The sequence below is a fragment of the Eretmochelys imbricata genome, chromosome 6, assembly GCF_965152235.1.
Source record: "Eretmochelys imbricata isolate rEreImb1 chromosome 6, rEreImb1.hap1, whole genome shotgun sequence".
Taxonomy (NCBI): domain Eukaryota; kingdom Metazoa; phylum Chordata; order Testudines; family Cheloniidae; genus Eretmochelys; species Eretmochelys imbricata.
Genome location: NC_135577.1, coordinates 19,140,858 through 19,163,732, shown reverse-complemented (window position 1 = coordinate 19,163,732; position 22,875 = coordinate 19,140,858). Strand labels below are relative to the sequence as shown.

The following is a 22,875-nucleotide window of genomic DNA, read 5'->3' as shown; positions in this document are numbered from 1 at the left end:
TTACTATCCTCTGGGCCAGATTGTTCCCCCTTGTTCCATGCATGGAGGGGAACATCTACATATGGATTTCACCCCACCTGTGCAGAAAAGGGAAGGTTTCTGCAGCCCAGGAAAGAGTGGCTGGATCAGGGTTGGGTGAGTCACAGCAGCCCTCCCACTAGCCCTATGGAGAGTAAATAGGAAAGAGCCCCTCTGGTCCTGTATGATTTCTCTCAGGGCTGGCCTACACTGAAAACTTACATCGGCATAGCTACATCTCTCAGGGGGGTGAAAAATCCACACCCTCCCCGAGGGACGTAGCCATGCTGACCTAACCGCTGGTGTAGACAGCGCTAGGTTGATTGAGGAATTCTTCCATTGACCTAGATACCACCTCTCGGGGAGGTGGATTAACTACAGCAACGGGAGACCCTCTCATCACTGTAGTGAGTGTCTATGCGGTAGCATTTTAAGTGTATATGTAAGCAGAGTCTGAATGAGCTCTCCCCTGACATCTAGTGGTGAGCTGTGGAAAAAGACTTCAGGAGCTGATCTCGTCTGCAAAGTTCACCTTCCACCCTGTGTGGAGGGGAGACGGGGGCGTGGGTAAGGAGGCACTTTACATGCTCCACTGCTCGGGCACTTGCTCATCGCCGCAACGGCTGATTGCCGCACCTTTCTGCGGGGCTCTGCCCTGGCCGCGCCTCTCCACCAGCCGTCCTGCGGGTCGCTTGCCGCACCTCTCCAAAAGTCCCACCCTCCTACACACACAGTCTTCCGCAGTGTCCCCAAGGGAGCAACAACAACATTAGCCAATAAAATACCTCCTCTGGGTTCCCCAGCGTGCGTCTCCTTTAAAACATAACCACCCTGGGGCAGGGACTGTCTCCATTTTGTGTACTGTACCCTCCAAGCACCTGGCCGGTGATTACCAAGTAATGGGTTTGATTCCCCAGTCCATTTCGCCCATGCAACCCGCTGGATTTCAGTGGAGATAATCCCACTTTATGCTGGTGGAATGGAGAATAGAGTCAGGCCCAGTGGGTCTGGAGCCCCTGTTGAGCCCAAATGAGGTCGCCAGAGCCAATGTGCCATTCTAGGGAGCCTAGTCAGAATGACAGTAATATTTAGAGTTGGACACTAAGCAGCGAAAGGGTGGAGTTGGGCGTGAGGTTTCAGCCAGGGGAAGCCAGCAGATGGTGCGTTCTCTCTCTCTTTCTGTTTGGTTTTCTGCTACAAAGCAATACATAAAGCCAGACGAATTCTTGGATTTCAGCAGACACCTATTTTTAGGGGGTTGCAATGCAGGACTCACTTGTGCAATTCTGTTCGGGTTGGGTAGAAACATTCCTCCTCAGCTCCAGAGCTAACCTAAGTCTGAGTCAATAGTCCCTCTTCTGGTGGGTTTTAGGTGGGTGGCCAAAATCAGACTTTAGGGAGAGATTTTCAAAGGCACAAATGGGAGTTGGGGGTGGCCTAGCCCTTGTGCCTTTGAAACTCTCACCATGTGATAGAAAATGACATGCCATGTTAACTATGGAGGAGCTGCTGTCATTCCATCACGTGTGTGTGACACATTGTACCAGGCACGGAAGGCAAAAGCCAGCTCCCATGCAGCCAAATGTACTAGGTGCAAGCTTAAGGAAGTGCCATAAATGGGTGCTCAAAGGGGTGTTGCAGAAGCTGAGCCCAGCAGAGAAGGGGTAAATATTGGTCAGCAAATATGCAGGGAAGTAATAAGGGCAGGTAATTGGGAGGTGAATCAAATTCAGCTGTCAATAAAACCATTCCCAAGGGCAATACGAGCAGGAGGATGGTGCATTCCCCTCCTCCCCACCCCCGTCTAGCATTTTCCAAACATCCCCTCACTGGCCACAAAGGAAGCAGGGAAATCAAACAGCCTCCACCTGGAGCATGTCACTTATGCGCAGGTCCTGTGCAGCCAAACCTCAGTCTGCACCACAACGCAGCAGGGGCTCCCAGGACTCCTGCTTTAGGACGCCTGCTCCCTGCCATGTTTGCGTAGCTTTGGTGGTTTTAATACCTGCCCTGACAAATACAACTTAAAATGGCTCGGCGGATGCTCTCTGGATCCGGCCAGCAGCTGTGGCGAAGGAGATGCTCTGCCCTGCGATGGAAACAAACAAACACATAAGCTGGGAGAAGGACCCTGGCTCTAACCACCCTCTCTCTGGTTATTCCCTTTAGTCTCCTATGTTAAGGTACCATCCAGGGCCAGGGTGTTCTACTAAGTCAGCTTCAAAGCAGGAAATGCAGTCAGGTAGTTACGCCCCCAGCCTACCCCAGCAGGACAGGCTGCGGAGGGCAGGAGATAGCCTTGGCTGTGGGGAGCCGACAGCTAGTCCAGTCCCTGCCTCTGCCAGCAGGTGGTGCTGTACGCAATGGTCTAGGAGTGCGGGTCATGGGCCGGCTTGCACTATAGCAGCCCCAGCTTTTCCCAGGAGGCAGGACCGGCCTTAGGGAAAATAGCTCCTTGGGCAAACTTGTATTTTGGCATCCCTGGCCCCTGTTGTCTGCCCATCCATGCCCCCATCACCCTTGGTCCCCACTTCCTCCCCAGATTCCACACCCATTCCCCCAGACTCCTATTGCCGCCCTGGGCTTGCCAGCCCCCCATCACCTCTGGGTCCTGCTGTCCCCCTCATTGCCTGGAGCTCCCTTTTGTGGCCTCGCACACCAGGCCCGCCCCACTTCTTGCCTCTTGACCACAGTGCCCCCCTGACCATGGCACCCTGAGCGGTCATCTACGTTGCCCTCCTGTGAGGCCGGCCCTGCCAGCAGAAGTGAGTCCAGGGAAGAGTGTAGGACTGGGAGACCCAGAACTTTGCTGCCCCCTAACCTTTCCCAGCAGTGAAGATCAGAAACGCACAGCACAGTGTCATAGTGGGGAGACACTGTACCTTCGGGTAAGGGAATGCGTTGGCCCGATGCTACCAGCACAGCCTCCAGGGGGGACAGCTGCGAGTCACGTGAGGACTTTGTCACCTTTATCCTAACGTTCTCTTTGGTGAGCGTGAAGTTCAACTTGCTTCCAAGGTAAGAGACTCCAGTGACCTTGAGTTTGCTGATGTTGTCCGGGCATGTAGGGTCGAAGTTCAGGCTGCTCTTGGTGATTCTAGGAAAGGCAGAGAGGAGTCAGGGGCTAGTGAATTCCATCCACGGAGGAAGAGACACTGGCTATTCTCCTTCCTGGGCTGTCATTTTCTTAGAATATCAGTGAGTCTTCCAGCACCCCCTCTTGAGCTGGGAGTGTAATAACCATAAGGGTAGCCTAAAATTCCTCCTTACCTATAAGGGGTTAAGAAGCTCAAATAACCTGGTTGACACCTGACCAAAGGAACCAATGGGGACAAAAGATACTTTCAAATGTGGGGGGAAGGGAGGAGAAGGCTTTGTTTTGAGTTCTTTGTTTCTGTGTTTGTTTGCTCTTGGGACTAAGAGGGACCGGACATCAATCCATGTCCTCCAAACTATTCTGAACCAGTCTCACATATTACAGAAATTGTAAGTACAGCCAGGCAAGGTGTGTTAGTTTATCTTTGTTTTCTCAACTTGTGAATTTTCCCTTTGCTGGAGGGAGGTTTATCCCTGTTTTGCTGTAACTTTGAAACTAAGGCTAGAGGGGGTTCCGCTGTGTTTTGTGCATCTTTTGTTACCCTGTAAAGTTATCTTCCAACCTGATTTTACAGAGGGGATTTTTACCTTTTCTTTTTTTTTTAAATAAAATTCTTCTTTTAAGAACGGATCGATTTTTTCCCAGTGTCCAAAGATCCAGGGATTGGGGTCTGTGATCACTTTGTAACCAATTGGTTACGGTATTGTCCTCAAGCCTCCCCAGGAAAGGTGAAGAGGCATGCGATGTGCCACAGTTCTTGACTGACTCTTCCAGCACTGTCACCTGAGCTATTGGTTACAGCTTAGCTCAGAACTACATCACAAAAGACTGGGCGGCTCCGGAGCATGCTAATGGCACGTGGAGCCTTAACCTAGGTCACTGGGCCAGTGTCCTAGTGACAAATGGTTGTTAGCAGCCGATGTGACAAAGCCCTGGCTGGGATGATTTAGTTGGGAATTGGTCCTGCTTTGAGCAGGGGGTTGGACTAGATGACCTCTTGAAGTCCCTTCCAACCCTGAGATTCTATGATTTCTGTTTGGAGGCCCATGTGAAAGGAGTTGGAGGAGGGGTGGAAGTCATCTCAGTCTGCCTGCTAGGGGAGATTTGGATCCAGATTCAAACTCTATGGCTTGAGTCCATGTCTAAGTGGAACATGGAGTCCAAATACCTTTGACGGGTGGAAAGGTGGCGATTAAGGTAGGAGTTTGGATGGGAAACCTGCAACTCACATCTATGTCTACCAGGGACTTGGGAGTTTCTCACACCTAATACTGACCACACACACCAACAATGAATGCGACTCGTTAGCACTAAGTATTTTGCTACATATCAATCTTACCACCTCTAAACTCGATCTGTCCTCAACTAAGCTCTTTAAGAATATGTTCCAGGACCAGAATCACATCTGTTTTGGGCATAGCTTTGAAAATCCACCAGATCTGACCACCCTAAAGTGCTCTCTGGGTGCTGCTTTTAGGGCCACTGAGGATACTTTAGTTCAGTTTTTTCTAACTCAGAGGTTCAATTTTTTTTCAGAACCACAACTTCCCACGCAGCTGACTGGCTCCCCTTACTTATTTACTGCAGGTGCTGCTGGTTTTGACCCATAGGGCAGGAACACTTGGAAATGGTTCCACATGTGTGTTCGGGGAGCTCTCTACTCTTGCTCTGAGCTGGGTCCATTCTCACTGCGCCAGCCCAAGTTCTCAGTCTCAGCCGGAGATTTCAGCTCCTCAGGAGCTGATGTTGGTGGTGAGTTCCCTCCACGTGGTCTATTTTGGGCCCTTTAGTTATTTACAGTTTCTCTGTCACTGTGGGGAAGATGTTGTTTTTCAGACTGGAGGCTGGTGTGCCTGGTCATTAGGGTGATATCCAGATCTCTACTTTGCTCTAATTCAATATTGATTCAGCTGGCTTTGCTCTGCTCTGGGTCTCTTGTATCTGGATATACATTTTGTGGCTGCGACCAGTTTTCCCACCGTTAATTATGAATGAACCAGAAATAACTGTGTTAGTAAAAGGGCTCAGACATTATTACCAGCCTCTGGCAAATCTTAAATAGATTGAGCAGTGTCCCACTGCAGAGCCATATTCCTTTCCTGTAGTCTCTCTCACTGAATGCTGTTCACCAGGATATTTGGGTGCCAGTAGGAAACAGTCTCCTTTTCAACCTCCCCTCTCCTGCCCCTGATGTCACAATAAATCACTTGATGGTGATATCCCAGGCCAGTGATTCGTACATCACTGGGTGAAACCAACCTTAGGAGACACATCTGGCTAGAGCGGAGAGAGGTTCTGTCAGTTCTTCACCATCTTCCTACCCAGCAGAGAAGAGAAAGGGGAGGTAGAAAATGGCTTTGTAAAATGGCAGTTTGCTAAGGGGTTATTTTGACACCCCCTGCCCACAGTGGGAGGGGAGGGGAGGGCTCAGTGGAGCTAGTTGGAAACTAGAATTCCTATTCCATGGGAAATTTAATTAACAAAAATAATTTTTGAATTGGAACAAAAAGTCAAAACTTAGAAATATCACTGCAGAACCGAAATCCCTAAATTTTGTTTCAGGAACATCAAACCAAAGCAGTCCAATAAGGTTGAAATGAAATAATTTGACCGCAATGAAACATTTTGATAATTTTCCATCAAACATATCGGAATGTATCAATTTAGTCGAATCAGCATTTTCTGATGGACAACTCTTCTGTTGGAAAACATTCAACCAGCTCTAATCTCAAGCAGTACCCGAGACAAGAAAAGATGGTCTTGTAGCTGAAACACAGGACTGAGGCTCCGGAGGTGTAGCTTCTCAGCTCTGCAACTGATTTATCATCTGACTTTGAGGAAGTCACTTGCTCTTCTGAGCCTCAGTTTCCTCATTTTTAAAATGGGAAGGATGCTAGTTTTATTATCAAGAGGGGAGACCAGTCGCCCTGAGATTCAGGCCAACTTTAATATTTAAAACGTCAAAGTTTGACTTAGCCTTTTGTCACCTCAAGAAGTGATTTCTGTGATGTGTCTCCAGTGATTTCCATTAATTTGAGAAAATCTATCCGGCATATATTTCAAATACACAACAAGAGTCAATCTATTTACGACATTACTTAAGAGCGGCAATCTCTTGCTATCTAAAGTATAAAGCATCAATAGGCTGATGTAAAAGCTTACTTAAAATGTTCAGTTCTGCAATGTTGTACCTACTATACAGGGCACATTCAAAGATATTTACTTTGTATGCTTTTAAAAGTGTGTTTTAATCTTGATGGTGGACTTCCATTTATGGAAACTGGCCTAGTAATGAAAAGCGGATTATTAAAATTTTTTAAAATTTTGTCATGGGTATTTGCACTAATTTTTGAATCAAGATAAATTTAACCAAATCATTTCAGAATTAATGAATTCACGTCTTTGGGCTCGTCTACACTACAAAGTTAGGTTGACCTAGCTGTGTTGCTCAGAGGTGTGAAAAATTCACACCCCTGAGAGATGTAGCTAAGCTGGTCTAAGCTCCAATGTAGACACTGCTAGGTCAATGGAAGAATTAGTCCACTGACCTAGCTACCGCCGCTCGGAGAGATGGATTTACTACAGAAGAATCCCTTCCATTGTTGTCGGAAGTGTCTACACTATAGCCCTACAACTGTTCCGCTGTAGCGCTTCTAGTGTCGACATACCCTTGGTGGCCTTGGTCCTCCCAACTTAGTTAGTGAAGAGACCTTAAGCCCCAGCATCCTGAATGCTTTCACCATAGGACCAGTCATCTTGCTACATTTAAACGTGAAGGCTCTTAGAGATCTTTTGTCATGGTGGTCAAGAAATTAAATGGGTAGCAATAGCGCTCTCACCTGAACCCCGTGTATCCAAAAAGGATGGCCTGCAGGAATCCTCCCATACCCGTCAGGAAATTCACAGCTCCTGACCCGTCGGAGTTCTCCACCCAGATCTACACCAATGAGTGAGAGAGAAATGACTTAGGTCCTGTCAGGATTTAGTAGTTACGCTTCATAACATTACATGCCATTGGAAAGTGTTAATTATGATCATCACTTGTCTGGTCCCCTGGGAGCCCAGAGAACTGCCCCCACTCCTGCCACAGAGGGAGAGGGTGGGTATGATGCATTCTTCCCACATGGTCCTGCTGCCCCACTGTAGGGAAAAGAGGAACCCTATTTAGGTCTTCCTTGCTCCTCAGCCCTTCACCCAGCAGGAGGAGAAAGGGAGCCATGGTGGGTGAGATCTTGTCACCGTTGGAAAGAGGGGAACTGGGAGCTGATAGTGGGCCCTCTCCTAGCACTGGGGGGGCGGGGGGGGTGTTGCAATGCCCCCAGCCCTGCAGCCCACCCTTGATACGAGGAGCTGGGAGGGAGAGCAGAGCAGGGTGCTGCTTGGCCCACTGCTGCCACCCATAACGAGGAGAAGGAATCTGGGGTGGGCATGATGCCTGCACATTAGCCCTGCTTCCCCTGGTGAGAGGAGAGGGAGAAGGGTGGTGGTGCCATTCCCCCATGGCCCATCAGTGCGCAGGCACTGGTGAACTGCCCTGCAGTAGGCAAGACAGAGATCAATAACACAGAAGAGGCCGCAGTGACTGATAATACAGTTAAGGTAGGTGCCGGTCTGAGTGACATCTGTCAGCAGCTCGGGCTGCTTGTGATCAGTCATTACAGACCTGCCCAGATAGACTCCCCTTCCATCTATCCACAGTGGCAGGGGGCAAACCCCACTGCACCTGCCTGACCTTGAATGGCTCGGTGATGTTGTTGAAACACTTGCTCAGTTGCCTCTGTGCCCTCTGGATCTCCTTCAGCTCCATCCAGCCAACCGCAAACATGCTCTGCAGGAAAGAGAACCAAACAGGTGCCTCCTGGGTGCACTGCGAGGAGCCGAGCCCTGCAGGAGGCTCCCCCCTTTCACACTGAAACCATTTGGCTTCCACTCTGCTTGGCTGCTTACCCAGGTCATGGCTGGCCCATCCAGCTCAGTGACAGGTTCATACATCTCCAGGTCGTTCCTTCGGACTTCAGAGTTCATGGGATACATCATTGGGTATCCGAGCAAGACGACATCAGCTTGTTTCACGTGCTTACCTGGGGAAGGGACAGACAGAGGGGCAGGGCATACATGGGAACTAGGAGTGAGAGGTGATGGGCCCAACTTGAATCTCAGATCCCAGGGGGAGCATGCAGGGCTGGCAGCTAGAAAGATCATTGTTTTCCTAGTACATGAAGCTAATTTGATAGGGAGTCATTTAATGCAATACACTGAGAACCATGTGATGCCATTTCAACAGAGCAACACTATAACTGAAGTGCAAAGCAAGCCTAGAGAAGGTGGGTCATGGACACAGGAGATTAGTTGGGGATGGCTCAGGTCTGGCTGGCTGGAATTTAGATCAAGACACAGCGACTTCCAGTTTTTTAGAAATTTTTGCATGGACGTCGTCCTAGCAGGTCCTTCTTTGGAAGCTGGAGCAGGGCCAGGATATCACCCAAAATGCCCCGTTTTAACATGGTGTTAACCAGGCAAGGCTCTTTGCATGCACAGAACCAGAGAGCTGCAGGCGTTACCGTGGAGCTCAGCCTTGCAAATGTAGCTTCAAGGTCCAAACAAGCATTCAAACAGTAACCGTGCCACTTGCAACTAGGGAAAGGGCAAATTCCCGAGGCGCTATAAACCTATCCCTGGCAAAGAAAATCTTGACACAGGCCAACTTCTTTAATAATAAGTAGGTGTGGCAAAAGTTGATTTTTATTTTTTATAGTTTTGATTGATGTTTATTTTTAAACATGTTATTGGATTTTTATTCATTTAATTTAAATTTAATTATGAGGAGCGTCAGACAATAATTATTTAATGACAGTAGATGTTGAGATTCAAAGAATTAAAGCGTTATAACTATTAAAACCAAAACTGTCAACATCACGTGTCAAAATATACAAAGTAAATCTCCGTAGATCAAATTCTAAGATGTTCCCAAGCAGCATGTTTCTCATTTTGCAGTTAGTCAAATTCAATTATTATCACTGGAAATATTTTTTCATCACTTTGTGTATGGACAGTGAAATTGACATTTACCAATAAAAATCAAATTCTTCCAAGTCCACCAGCATGCACACCGCATCAGCATCGACCCTTCTTCAAGAAGCCAGCAATGCAGCGCTTGCCCTAAGCCCTACGTAGTCAGGATCCGAGGTTACTATTGTGCTGTAGAGCACCCACAAAGGACAAATCGAGGCTGAGATGCAGCCCCTCCCCTTCCTGTTTCTCCGACTCACCTGGGCTGTATCCATCGAACTCTGGATGGTAGTTCCTGGCTGCATCAAACGGCACTTTGACTTTCTTGGCAACCTCCTGCCACTCCTCAGGGACAGGGATCTGGAAATCACGGGCCACCTCGGCTGCAAAGTTCAAGCTGGGGGTGGGAGGGAGTGAGGAGAGACTGTTTATATGGTGTCTGCAGCGCTTTAAAGAGCAAAATATAAGAAGAACTGGAAGCAAAGGCGCTAAGCCAGCCAGTCGCCCACAAGGGAAATAGCAAGACTGAAAGACTATGGCCCAAAGCATGAGCTTCGGAGAGCTGCTGATGCCTCCTGGAGCCTGGGCTTTCTTCTGAAACCCGACAGCTTGCTAAGCAGCAGGGAAGACTGATCAGAATGGTTCAGTGTTTCTAGAAATCATGCGTGTTACCTCCTCTGGGCCACGGCGTTGGTGTAAACAGAGTTATCGACACTGTAGTGATACTCATCTGGGGGCATGACACCTGGAGGAAGAGGGAGGAGACGTCACACCAGGGCAGTCCCTGTCCTCCTTTTGTTTTAAACCCCTGGCAGGGCCCAAGGGAGTGGGAGACTGGGTGAGCTTGGAAGGCACAAGAGAGCTGCTCCAGCCACTCTCTGAGCACACGGTAAAGCTATGCTAGGTCTGAGTGGGCGCTGTGGGTTAAGCCCATGGTAGGCTGCTCAGGAATGCAGAGGACCTGGGAGCCAGTGCATCCCATGCAGAGAACAGCTGTTACTATACGCCAGAGTGAGGCAGGCCAAGCTGGAGAAGCTGTGGGCTTTCACCTGCCAAGTCCTCTCCCAGAAACCGGCTCCCAGGAGGGGGAATTACCTTTGATGTGGTAGCACTGCTCCTCCTGACTCCACACCACCCTGCTGCACCAGTACTGAGCCACCGTACCGACCACGTCCCAGGCTCCTTCCTCCCTGAACAGCTTCTGGTCCTGGAGGGAGCCAAACCCAGAGAGAGAGAGAGAGATGGGGAGCCATGAGGAAGAGAGACAGTGGTACCCAAACCAGAGGGAGCCACGAGGAACAGAGACAGCAGTACCCAGACCCAGAGAGATGGGGAGCTGGGAAGAAGGTGGACATTGAACCAAGAGCCCGTTGGCTGAAATCACAGCAGCTGCTTCCCTTGCCTTGCCTTTTTCCAGCATCAGCACAAACACAATCCCTTTGTCCAATTCATCGCATGACTGCTACTGCACTGCTCTTTGGGGGCGCTATTCCCGGTGGAGTTTGTTTACAGGCTTGGATATCCCTGAACTTTCAGCTGTAGAGTGCAATATACCCTCCAGCCCAGACACTACCTTCACAGTGAAGAAATAAGGCCAAATTCAGCACTAGCATAAGTGGATGTAATTCTGTGGATTTCAGCAGGAGTTGTACCAGGCTGACTCTGGCCCATTGACTCATTTGAAGAGTGTGTAATCTCCTTTGTGTGGAAATCTCGTACCACTGCCTCTAAGCAGTTCCACACAACGGGAGGGGAGCACCACCCTCTCCCTCTGCTTGATGGGTAGAGGAGACTTCCTCCTCTAGGAGAAAATGAACCTCTGTCCTGTTCTGCACACATAGTGTAACAGGCTGTTCCCGGAGGGATTGGGGGGAAATTCAGTTCCCTGAGCAGGCAAGCAAACAGCTCTGTGGATTGGACTTTGTCCCTGCCAGTAATTTTCATTACTAAGAGACATTTCAAGTATGTCTACAGTGCAGTGTAAGACCAGGGTTAGTACAACTCAAGTTAGCAGGTTTGTTAACCTAGGGGTTTGAGCATATACACTCATTTGTAACACCAGGGTAGAAATTGTTGAACCCTGGGTCCCAACCTGGGGCTCCAGTGTCTACACTGCTTTATGTGGCCCCAAGTCCAATCACCCATATCCCAAACGTCCTAGTGCCCTCCATACTGTGGTTGCTCTAGCCCTTTATTTGTGGTGCCGTGTGGGAAAACTTGACTATCCACCTGATTATCCGGAAGAAAAAGAAAGTCATCCCATGGGATTGTGGTATACTTTTGGTGGTTTTGCAGAGCATAAGTCTAACAGGTCTGTATCTACACTGCAAAGTAATAGGGCTTGAACCCTGGGTCCTAGCTTGGCTCAGGCTTGGACCCTCCACACCGGTGGGATCCTGGGACGCTGGCTCTGAGCCCTGGATTAGTGTGATTTGTGTGTAGATGGAAGTGGGGGTTAGGCTTGAGCCTAAATTCTAACCCTGGGCTTACAATGCAGTGTTGACATACCCTTAGAAGGCTTCATGTCAGCCCCACCCACTTTTGAGAAGACAGGTTTCTAACTGGATGACAGAGAAGAATGACAGCTACAAAAATCAATGTGGGTTATTTCATGCTTCTCTTTAGTTGGGGTTCTTTAGCTCCTACTTAGAGAGGGTTTAGACTCAGGGCAAGGGAGACACAAGAAAGATAAATGTAATACTCAGGGCTCAAGGAGAGCAGCAGGGCTGTTAGGGGGTCCAGGGGACTCTGGTAACTGGTTGTACCAGCAGTAGTTAGGGGAAGGGGTAAAGAGAGACTAGTCCAGGGTTGGATAGCAAGATGCTGAAGAGTGAAATAAGGAACAACATCTGAGGAGCAGGCATTGAAGAAGGGCCACTGTAGATCGTGGAGAGCCTCGTCAGGGAGTATTACTGGCCATTGTGAATGGGGGAAAGGATAGCAGAGATGATCTGCTCTGGGAGGGGAGGAGTAAAGTCACCAAGGATCCTATCCAAGGAATTGCCCAGAAGACCGGTAGCTGTGGCCACTGGGCCTGTCCTGTTTCTGGCACCATCCTCACACCTGCACCACAGCGCGCGTGTCTCGGTTACCTGTGTGGCGTGATAATACTGCTCAAATGCCAGCAAAACATCCCCATTGATGTGAACTTCTTGCGCTCCATAAATCTCTTCAGGGCAGACTTCCTGGCCCGTGGCTGCGCTCTCCCAAGGGAACTTGGCACCCTGCCGGAAAAAATACCCCCAGGAGAGGCTGAGCATGACCCTCTGAACCGAATGGACCAGGGCAAGCTAAGTATCAAGAGGTTTATTCCCTTTGGTGGCTGTCGCCTCTGTTTGTTTCTGACAAGTCTGTTCCTACCTGGTATCCCTGCTCCTGAGCGTTCTTCAGGGCTCCACCTAGTGCTCGAATACGGTACTGCAGGATGGCTCGGGCTGCTTCTGGGTAAAATAACAGGATGTTTGGGTATACCCATGTGTCCTGGAAACAGAAAATGAGTCTATATCAGGTCAGACCCTTAGTGAAATTAGGGGAGGTTAGGACAATGAGTGTGCCAGGACCCAGAGAGAACACCAGGGCCAGGGCTTGCCCTCCCAGCCTCTGAATACTGTGGGATCCGTACACCCGGAGCCGCCGAGGCCCTGCCAACACAACCACTGTGTTAACCACTGTTAACTGTGCATGTAACTGGCTAGCGGCACCGTGACTTTATCTCATTAAAAGGAACATGGTTGAGTTGTGCCCACACAGACGGATTTCTGCCCTCACACCCATACTGGTGTCTCCATACCCACCACGCTCCCGAGCCCTGTTTGTAACAGAGTATTCTTGGGGAATCCAAGCAGTTCTCCCATAGAGCCCCAGCTGGGGGGCCGAGAGCCTGGAGGATGTTCCTACGCAGCAGCAGGACATGGGGTAAGGCACTTGGGGTTGTCTACCCCACAGATTGCTAGGCAGAAGGGCCATCCAGACCCGTTCCAGAGACCTGGTGTAACTGCTGCGCACACTACAAACTAGTCCGTGCCGTGAGCCAGTTATAGGGAGAAAACCATGTGCTGACATAAGCCTCTGGCGGGGGGAACACTCGGAGCTGACCATGGTCATGTGCCAATTTTAACCACATTAAACATACGTAGAGCCAGAGGCCACCCTGCCAAGAATGGGTTACAAATCTGGCTATAGGGACAGGGTCTGGGTTCAGCAGGTTTTACATCCCACCACACTACTGCCATTAGTTGTCTTCCCAACCTCTGAGTGCTGTGGGATACACACCCCAGGGCACGGCGACCAAGATTTGCCCTATCAGCCTCCCAAGACGTAGACTGTTGCCACGCCTCCCAGCCAGTGCCGCGTTTCCCTCTCCCAGGCTGGAGTGCTGTAGCATGTCTGATCCCCAGAACGGAATTATGGGCTGCAATCCTCTGTTGCCCACCTGGTCCCAGAAGACATGCCCCCAATAGTCTTCTCCCTGCGTGCCATTGGATAACCCGCCGGGACTGATTCCATGGAACAGGAAGTCAGGAGAATCCAGGGGAGGAATTGCGCTCAGCAGGTAATAGAGACATCCATACAGGGCCTGCCTCAAAGGGAGAGGCCCATCTACATCGACCCGGCATCCTTTCCAGAGTGCTGCCCAGGCCTGGGTGTGAGAGGAGTATAAGGAGCCAGCAGCAATCAGGGACGTTCCTTCGCTAAAGCACCTCTTCACTTCCTCTTCACTCTCTGCCACGGCGGTCAGGAAGTCCCAGGTTCTCTCCTGCTCCTCCCCTGGCAGGATCACAGCCTGTGGCACCGGAGTCCAGATCATGTGCACCGTGGGCTGGGGAGCCCCCTCCACCTCGGGGATCAAAGTTTTCCCATAGATATATCTGCAAGATACAGCAAATAGCAGCTTCGCCTCAGCAGCCAGAGAAGGGTCACAAAGTGAATGACTCAAGGGGCCAGATCCTCTGCTGGCGTAAATCAGGGTAGCTCCGTTTACTCCCAAATAGTTACGTCAATTCATAATAGCTAAGGGTCAGGCCCATTCCGTTGTGTGGAACAGGCCTTCCCTCCTCCCCTTCCCATTTGACAGAGAGGGACTCTCACCACCAGAGAGAGCTTCTGAGTCTGAAAGGTATCATGACTCTCATTCCACTGTTATTAGCAAGAGCTGTGGAGCACAGCGTAGGGGTGGTGAGAAGAGAGACCAATAGACATGGAGGGGAAATAGACAGATGACCCAGAGTAGGGGAGAGTTCAGGGTTCCCATTTACACCCCCTCTTTCCTCCCCTGGATTGTCTCGTTGGCCCAGATCCTCTAAAGTATTTAGGCTCCCAACTTTCATTCATTTCAAGCCTAAATACCTTGGGCTTTCTTCCTCCTTCAATTGTCTTCCTCTCTACACCCCTGGTGGGAAAATATAGCAAAATGCCCATGGCAAGATGCCCCTCCTCTGGGCAGCACCCGCCTGCAATGGGACACTGAACAGCCTGAAGTTTACCTCCTGGCTGGCACCACCCGCTGGGGTGGGGGTGGAGCTGTCTCCATCAATTGAATTAACATCCTCCCCCTCGAACATCAAGTAAAACGTCAAACAGGAAATTGAAGAAATCCCAACTTAGGTCGAGCTGGACTCTAGAACTCTCAGCTTTCCACACTCTCTCTTCTCCCTCCATTCTAGTCAGTGGCTCTTGTGGTTGATACGTCTGTAGCTGTGACACGTGGCATCCGTTGCCGTGGCACCACCAAAAGTACCGAGGGCCTGAGGCAGCTCCCAGAGCCTGACTCTCAGGCCCAGCCCCTCTGGAGCACGGGTAAAGATGCTCAGAGTTATTCCAGCCTAGATGCCTCTCAGAACCCCAGCCATTGTCCTAGCTTTGTTGTTGTCACCCATTTGAAAGGTGGAAAGAGGGCGAGTCCTTTTGTTCCTCAGGCCACAGCCCTGCTGGGTACACCCTACCATGACCACACTCACTGAGCTCCCTGGAAGTCCTGCCCCTGGTGCAAGTCCAGGTCTCGGCTCTGTGGCGTGAATTGCATCTGGAGCTGCACGGTCACTGGTGGGCCTCTGGCAGCCGATCGCTTGATGGTGATGCTGAAGGCCAGCAGGTGTACGAGGGAGTGGTGGGCGTAGATCCTGTGGGTGGCGGTGTAACCTGGCGACTGAAGCAAGTGGCTGAAAGTCCCTGCAGACACAAACAGAGTTATCATTTGGAGCTTCCGCTCTCAGATGTTCCTGCCTGTTCTCTAAATCTAGGGCCTGATCCTGCTATCGGATCTGGGTGGGCGCACACCTGTGCCTGTATGGAGCCCTGTTTGGAACAGGGAGAAAGGACAGTCAGAGGTACCATTGTGACAGGTACATAAAATGCACATGGGCCCAGAGTATTAAAGGTATTTAGGCACCTAACTTCCATTGCTTTCAATGGGAGTTAGACAGCTAAATACCATTGAGAATCTGGGCAATAGAGCCTGCAGGAAGTATGAACCTCCCCAGTAAGTTGAAACCCAGCAGGGATTTATTATCAAAGCAAGAAATAAGCCAGGACCAACCCTCAAAACTGAACTCTGGAGTCAAATCTCACAAGCCTGATTCTTGTATATGGACTTTGCTTAAAGAGTCTGAAACACCATTTGACCCTCCTCTCTCTGGTGATAAAGAACACCGGTGACTGGACTCCATTAAGGGTCCTTGTTTCTGTTCAGTGGTTGTTAGTGCTGAAATTACTGATGAACTGGTTGAGGGGCTAAATCTTAGACCTGGTTTGAGGACAGGGTTGCAGTGAAAGATAACAAAGAGGCAGTAAAACAGTGCTTCCTTTTAGCTCAGTGGTTTGAGCATTGGCCTGCTAAACCCAGGGTTGTGAGTTCAATCCTTGAGGGGGCCATTTAGGGATCTGGGGCAAAAATTGGGGATTGGTCCTGCTTTGAGCAGGGAGTTGGACCAGATGACCTCCTAAGGTCCCTTCCAACCCTGATATTCTATAATTCCACTTGCTCCCACCAGCTTTATGTTGTTGTAACTGACAGCAGAATCAGCCCAGTGTCTCTAAAACAGACCTACTTAAGAACTCAAAAGGCTGGATCCGAACTCTCCCAAACTTCGGAGTTCAAGATCTGGACCAAATTCAAAAACTTTCTCAAGTGCCAGTTTTTTAGACTGAGATAGAGTAAGTGAGATTAGGTCCAAACTGTGAAGAGGGAGCCTAAACTGGATCCAGTTCTGATGTTGTGATCCAGAATCTTATTTCTGGCTGATCCACTGTCTACACTAGTACCGGAACCATTTTATCCAAAAATGTTTAAACATGGTTCTTGCCTGTAAGTAACTGCTAATATAGTTTACCAGGACAGAGCAGCCATGGAAGGAATTGTGTTATAAATAGGCTTGTCAGAATTCAATTTTTTTTTTAGAAATAATTTCAACTGTAAATATCAATGTTTATTTTTAAGCATTTTTAAAATCTATTTAAATGGGCGGGTTAGACAATTATTTAATGACAGGAGACATTGAGATTTAAAAAATTAAAGCTTTATAGCATCACATGTCAAAATATACAAAGTAAATGGCCTTAAATCAAACTCTGATAAATTCTCAAGAAGCATTTTTCCTACTTTGTCTATCTGTAAATTTCAGTTATTATCGATGGAAATATTTTTCATTGGTTTGTCTGTGAAATCAACATTTACTAACATTTACCAATAAAAATCGAATCCTTCCAAGCCCAGTTATAAACTGTTTTACCGAACGTCATGGTTAAACATCATTTACTAACATGGTTCCAGCAGGTGCACAGACATGGCATAAACACTAGTGTCTTATTCTCAGCTAAAGGGAAATTGACCAACCTCAAAAGTGTAATGCTAAGGTGGAAAAAGTCCTCTGTATTCAGAGTCTGGTATAATCAGGCCTTACAGCTTTCTATGTGTTGTGTTTATTTTTAAAGACATTTAGCCACTATTCTGTGAAATTCATCCCTAACATGTGCATGTGAGCACTCCTTGCTGGCTCTGCAGAAGCCATTCACTGTTCCCAGACTGTGGGGTATTGAAAACTGTGTTTAAAGTGTAAGCTATCACTTTAAATTTCTGAAGGGTTTCCTGGTCCTGCTTGCAGGCCAGTGGGCTCTGTAGGGAAACATGCCATCGTCAGACTCAGTTCTGCAGACAGCCAGCCTAGAGTAAGGTGGGATGAGTTGTGCCTCTCTTTTTTAGGGAGCAGCCTGCTTTGTCTCTCTCTCTTTTGGGTTTTTGCGTATGATTGTTTTGAATTCTAAGAAATAAAGTAGTTACACTGCAACCCTTCCAATAAGAGTATTTTATCCTTTTTATCTGTCTTCACTGTGTGTATGCCATGAACATAGCACAGACTTGTGCATGCTTTTGACTGACCACTGTCCATGATGCCATGCACACAGCAAGAAGGAAACACAAAGCCTTGCTCATTTCTTGGTATGTTAGAAACATGGGGCCAGGAATGGGGGAGAGAGAATGTGTCGATCCGATCACATAGATAATGAAAACACTGGTAGGAGGCTTTAGCAATTTAACTTCTAGGCTTCTAAGCGGGAGCCACTGACAATGAGGAGAAAAGAAAATCAGGCAAACAAAACATTAAAGCACAAGAAAGCAGTTGCTACTTGGGAGCTGAGGCTCTGTCTGTTTACCTGTCCTAGTGTTCAAAGTGAAGGTCTCTGTCAGTCCATCCTCACCAGGCACGTTGATTCTGACATTGACAGGGCTGGGGACATCAGCACGGTGAGTGTCCCCCACTGCCCCATTATATACCCCGTTTACATGGAGGATGTCCCTATAAACTCGGGTCCCCAGATAGGCATTGGTCACTGTCGCAAGGAGGCGGGGATCTGAGGGCAGAGTGCTGGAGGTGAACACAGCAGGATCTGTCCCACCGTCTGCCATTGCTGCCTTCTGTAAACAGGGAACAAACAGAATCGGAGACGAGGATTAAATAAAACAACACCATACAGTGATTTTTTGTCAAAGACAACCCTGCGCCCCCACAGTCTTACTGCAACATTATTGCGGTGCCTGGCTGAGATCGCAGAGTGCAGCGGATCAATGAAGGGGTATTAGGAAGTTGCCATGAATTGCAGCTGGTGGCAGGGCATTTCTGACAATGAGAGTGGTGCGTGGAACAATTTCTCAGGCCTCCATGGCTTCTAGCCCTGAGGACTGGAATAGCCATATTGCAAGTCAAGGTTAAGGTGCATTGGTAGAATTGTGGTGGAATCGCAGTCGCTGTTGCAGGTTAGGACTCAGGTGAACTGGTGGGCCTGTATGGGAGCCCAGAACTGGAAACACAGGGCTGCAGGGGCAATGTACATTCTCTCCCTGGAAAGTAAAGACTGGCACAAGGATGCGGAGGAACCAGGAGGGAGTCTGCACTCATTGCATCTTAAAAACAATGCAAAAACCCCACCTGTCATGGAAAAGTACTTGCCGCAGCTCACGTGACAATCCTCTCACCTGGCGATGGAAATCATGCCAGTGCCCGGTTCTGTAATGCACCCCAGGCAGTCATTCTTAGCTGTGGAAAGTGGATGCAAAATGCTACCAAGTCACGCTCTAGCTCAAACAGGAATTAATTTGGGGAATTCCTGTGTCATACAGGAGGTCAGACTAGACGATCACAATGGTCCCTTCTGGCCTTGGAATCTATGAATCGATGAACAGAAGAGTTTTAGACCCACTTTGAACTAAGTAAATGATTACAAGGCGCCAGTCGAGAATCAGGCACAACATTCTATGTCAAATGAAAATGCTTCTGTCAGAATGTCGTAGGAAAATTCAAGTGGCTGATTCCTTCTCCCTCCCCGCCTGTATCTTAGTGTAAGGGATGTCTCCCTTCTCTTCGAGATAGTCACTGCGCTGTTTGTTTTGGGAGAGAGACACAATCCCATGGGAGACTTTGAACTTAGGGATCTGGTCCAACTCCCTTTGAAGTTCACAGAGGAGTCAGATCAAGGCAAGCCTGGGTAGCTTTTCTCTCTGTAAGGGCTAAGCATGCAAGAACTCAGGAGGCCAGGCCAGGATTCATAAGTTGCTGGCTGTTTGGGACCTTGAGTAATGAGAACGCAGCCGGGCGGCAGCTCCCCTGCTCTTAATCTCTCTCTCCCAGTGCCAGGCTGGCAGTACTGGAAATCCCTCCGTCTGCTCATGGCTGGCAGCTCTCCTGTCAAACTCTCCTGGCAGTTTCCCACCTCTAAATGCCTCTCTCTGTGTGGCGGCCCCCAGGAATCAGCCAGGCAGAAAACACGACCCACAAGGTTTCAGAAGTTGAAAAGTTGTATCTTGCCTTCTCTTTCAGGGCTCGGCTGGAGTCTGACAGCTTGAGGCTGCTGCTGCAGCTGCAGGATCTCCTGTAGGAGGGGCCAGGGAGGGTAGAAGGAAGTCACTGAGCGGAGGAGAGAGGAAGGAAATAACTTTTTTTGAAAGAAAAACATTGAGACAGGTACTGCTCTAGGGGGATCTCCTGAGACACTCCTCTCCGGGTAACTGAGCTCACTGCTTAATGTATACGAGGGGCGTGAAGTGCTGAGGCCTTATCCATAAGGACTGGCTGTCTAGAGATCAAACTGCTGTAGTGGCTGTCCCAGACTCAAGCTCCGAGCAGGAGAAGCAGAGGGAGGGAAGCCCCGAGCTGAGTAGCTTTCAGCTGCAGATTGCACAAGAGATTCTGTGAGGATTGGGATTATTACCGAGCATGATCTTTGTCTAGGGACTGGCTATTTGTCCCTCCCCGCTCTCCCCCTACAATCCCAGGCAGTGTGGGTGGGAGGTGAGGGGTGGAAAGGCGGGAAGGTGGAAATATATCACTTTTAATGGTGAATGACAGGGAGTGGGTTCAAAATGCTGTCCCAGTTTGCCATATAAAGGAGGGGAGAGCATGGCTACACTGCGGCCACTACAGCGACACACTACAGTACTGCAACCATGCTGCCATAGCGTAAATGCTTCTGAGGCCGACCGAATGGGTTTTCCCGTTCAAGGGGTACCTCTCAAGGGGTAGTTGGCAGGTCAATGGAAGAATCGCTCAGTTGCGCTAGCTGCATCTAGACCGGGAAAGGGGGTAGCGGGGAGTTGGGTCAACCTAACTACAGTGCTCAGGGTGCAGTTTTTTTCACAGTCTTTAGTGCCGTAGCTAGGTCAGCCAAAGTTTGAGGTGTAGCCCAGCCTGAGGGTATGTTTACACAGCATTTGGGAGCAAGTCTCCTAGTCCAGATCAACAGACAGGCTAGCAGGGCTCCCACTCGTGCTCTAGAAATACGGTAGCTGTATAGACACAGCTTTGAAGCTGCGGTTCAAGCTCCAAAGCGTAGGAAGTGGGGGTGGGCTGATCTGCTGCAAAATATCCAAGGCCCTGTGAGCCGTCTGAGGCCCAGACGGCTGAGAATACAGGCTGGCAGCATATTTGGATGATTTTACTTGGTAAAGAGCCAGATTAAGGCAATCCGGAGCCACAGGCCCACCACAACACAGGCCTCCTGGGTCCACTCCTGAGCTGTGGCCCCGCTCCTCATTTGGAGTCGCAGTGGCAGGGAGGCCCATTTCCTCTCCTACAGAGGAACAGGTGGTGGCATGGGCCCCCCGTCTCTCTCCAGGAGCAGCAGGGTCCTCCCCCTTTCCTGGGGACGCAGGGGTGTGCTTGGGTGGGGGGAGTAGGCCCACTGTACTCTTCTCCTGCTGCCACACACAGAGTCCTCTTCTGGGCAGTGCCCCCCATATAGCCCTGTTGCCACGGGGAGGTGCTAGGGGTGCTGCCTACCCTCTCACACCCTCCCTAGGTGAGTTCCCAGCCCTGAGAAGGGTTTGGAGAGCAAATCCCAGCTCTCCTGACCTCCCGCCAGCAGCGCCTGGCAGGCTGCCTCCCCCTGCCCTGCCGGTGATGGCTGCCTCCTCCCCAGTGTGAGCACAGAATCCAAGAGGCAGAGAGCCAGGCTGGCTGCTCCAAAGCAGGAGCCCACCAAGGATAGAGCCTCAAGGCAACAGGGTGCAGAGGAGCTGGGACATGTGGCTGAGCGGAACTGGGACGTGGGGTTGAGGGGAGCTGGGGCGGGGGTTCAGAGGGGCTGAAGCTGAGGGGAGCTGGTGTGGGGGAGTTCAGAGGAACTGGGACATGGGGTTGAGGAGAGCTGGGGTGGAAGTTCAAAGGGGCTGAAGCTGAGGGGAGCTGGGCTGGGGCAGTTCAGGGGAGTTGGGGCAGGAGTTCAGGGGGCTGAAGGGGAGCTTGTCCAGGACAATTGAGGGGATCTGGGGTGAGGGTTCATGGGGCTGAGGAGGGGCTGGGGGGCATGAGGGAAGTTAGGCCAGGGCAATGAAGACGATCTGGGGTGTGGGTTCATTGAGCTGAGGGGAGGCTGGGGGGTGTGAGGGAAGTTGGCTATGGCAATGCAGGGGAGCTGGGGTGAGGGTTCATGGAGCTGAGGAGGGGCTGGGGGGCATGAGAGAAGTTGGCTAGGGCAATGCAGGGGAGCTGGGGTGAGGGTACATGGAGCTGAGGAAGGATGGGTGGGGGGATGAGGGAAGCTGGCCCAGGGCAATTCAGGGGAGCTGGGGCACAAGTGTTCAGGGGGCTGGAGCTGAGGGGAGCTGGTGTAGGGCAGTTTGGGGGACCTGGGGCACAGGGGCTCAGGGGGCTGAAGGGGAGCTGGTCCAGGACAATTGAGGGGATCTGGGGTGAGGGTTCATGGGGCTAAGGATGGGTTGAGGGGGTGAGGGAAGCTGGTCCAGGTCAATACAGGGGAGATGGGGCACAGGGTCGGGGGCAGGGGGGCAGAAAAGCGTTTATATTTCTTTAAGCCATGCTAGCCCCATCCTCCCACAGCAGGTCTTTGCTTTGAACAGGTGTTATCACTTCGTGTATTGCACCAAGTGAGCTCAGGTGTGTCAACAGCTTCTTGTAATTCTCAGGTATTAAGCTGTTATTACAGGAAATACTGTAAGCAACTCTCATGATCTGTTTCGTATTAGCACCAGCGTGCTATTTACTGTTTGTTTTTATTGTACTCAAATTCTTGGAAAAGAACTTCAGCAAAATTCAGCTTTGGTGTAATTTCCTTGAAGTCCATGTCTAAGACAGGCTAGCAAAGCAGCTGGAAAGGTGATACCGGATAGCTTTGGACAGGGTGGTTAACCTGAGTGTTTCCTCTTTCCCCCATAAGCATCTGCATCTGTAAAAGCCGGAAATACTTGAGATGTGGGGAAGACATTTGTATAGCACCATAAACTTACCTTACACTTCAAATATAGAAAGAACCATGGTCCCTTGCCATAGGAGCTTAAAGTCGAATGCTGGATTCTGCAAACACTTATGCATGAGAGTTACTGTACTCATGTGAGTAACTTTACACACATGCATAAGTGTTAGCAGGCTCTGGGCCTAAATCAGATTAGACAAACACAAAGGAAAACCCAGGATGACCGGTGAGGGGAGGAAACAAGGGCATTCCTGAGGAGATGTGATTTAAAGAACATTTGAATGCAGGAGTGGCCGATCCAGGCACCGGGGCAGTGTGACAGAAGAAACGGAACTGAAAGCAGGTAAAATAAATGAAGGGAAGAGCAATGACCAGGATGAGTAATGAGGATAGAAACAAAGGGTTCATTCGGATCCCATTCTACCCTCCCTGAAGAAAGAGGTGTCATGGAAGCCCTGAAGTCTAGTAAACCAACTGGCATTTTATTAAAGAATTAAAGAAAGCAACCAAATGTCAAATAGAAATTTTAAAATACAGTTAATTACAGAAAA

General features: G+C 49.7%; 1 protein-coding gene across 1 annotated transcript; it reads right to left on the bottom strand.

Moving 5' to 3' along the window:
* Positions 1 to 2,009: 2,009 nt before the first annotated feature.
* Positions 2,010 to 18,026, bottom strand: PGGHG (protein-glucosylgalactosylhydroxylysine glucosidase). Its single transcript, XM_077819865.1, has 13 exons — positions 17,774 to 18,026; positions 15,082 to 15,292; positions 13,557 to 13,992; positions 12,485 to 12,604; positions 12,217 to 12,348; positions 10,220 to 10,331; positions 9,797 to 9,869; positions 9,385 to 9,521; positions 8,063 to 8,196; positions 7,848 to 7,943; positions 6,955 to 7,052; positions 2,901 to 3,115; positions 2,010 to 2,107 (listed from the first exon to the last, which is right to left on the bottom strand). The coding sequence occupies exons 1-13, from the start codon at positions 18,024 to 18,026 to the stop codon at positions 2,043 to 2,045; spliced, it is 2,082 nt and encodes a 693-aa protein (XP_077675991.1). The 3' UTR covers positions 2,010 to 2,042.
* Between the last annotated feature and the right edge of the window lie 4,849 nt (positions 18,027 to 22,875).

Excerpts from the sequence above, each read along its gene's own strand:
- PGGHG (XM_077819865.1), bottom strand. The coding sequence starts at position 18,026 with ATGGCAGACGGTGGGACAGATCCTGCTGTGTTCACCTCCAGCACTCTG. Across the intron at positions 12,605-13,556 it reads GGCATGTCTTCTGGGACCAG|GACACATGGGTATACCCAAA; the intron begins GTGGGCAACAGA and ends TTCTGTTTCCAG. Across the intron at positions 7,944-8,062 it reads ATGGGCCAGCCATGACCTGG|AGCATGTTTGCGGTTGGCTG; the intron begins GTAAGCAGCCAA and ends TCTTTCCTGCAG.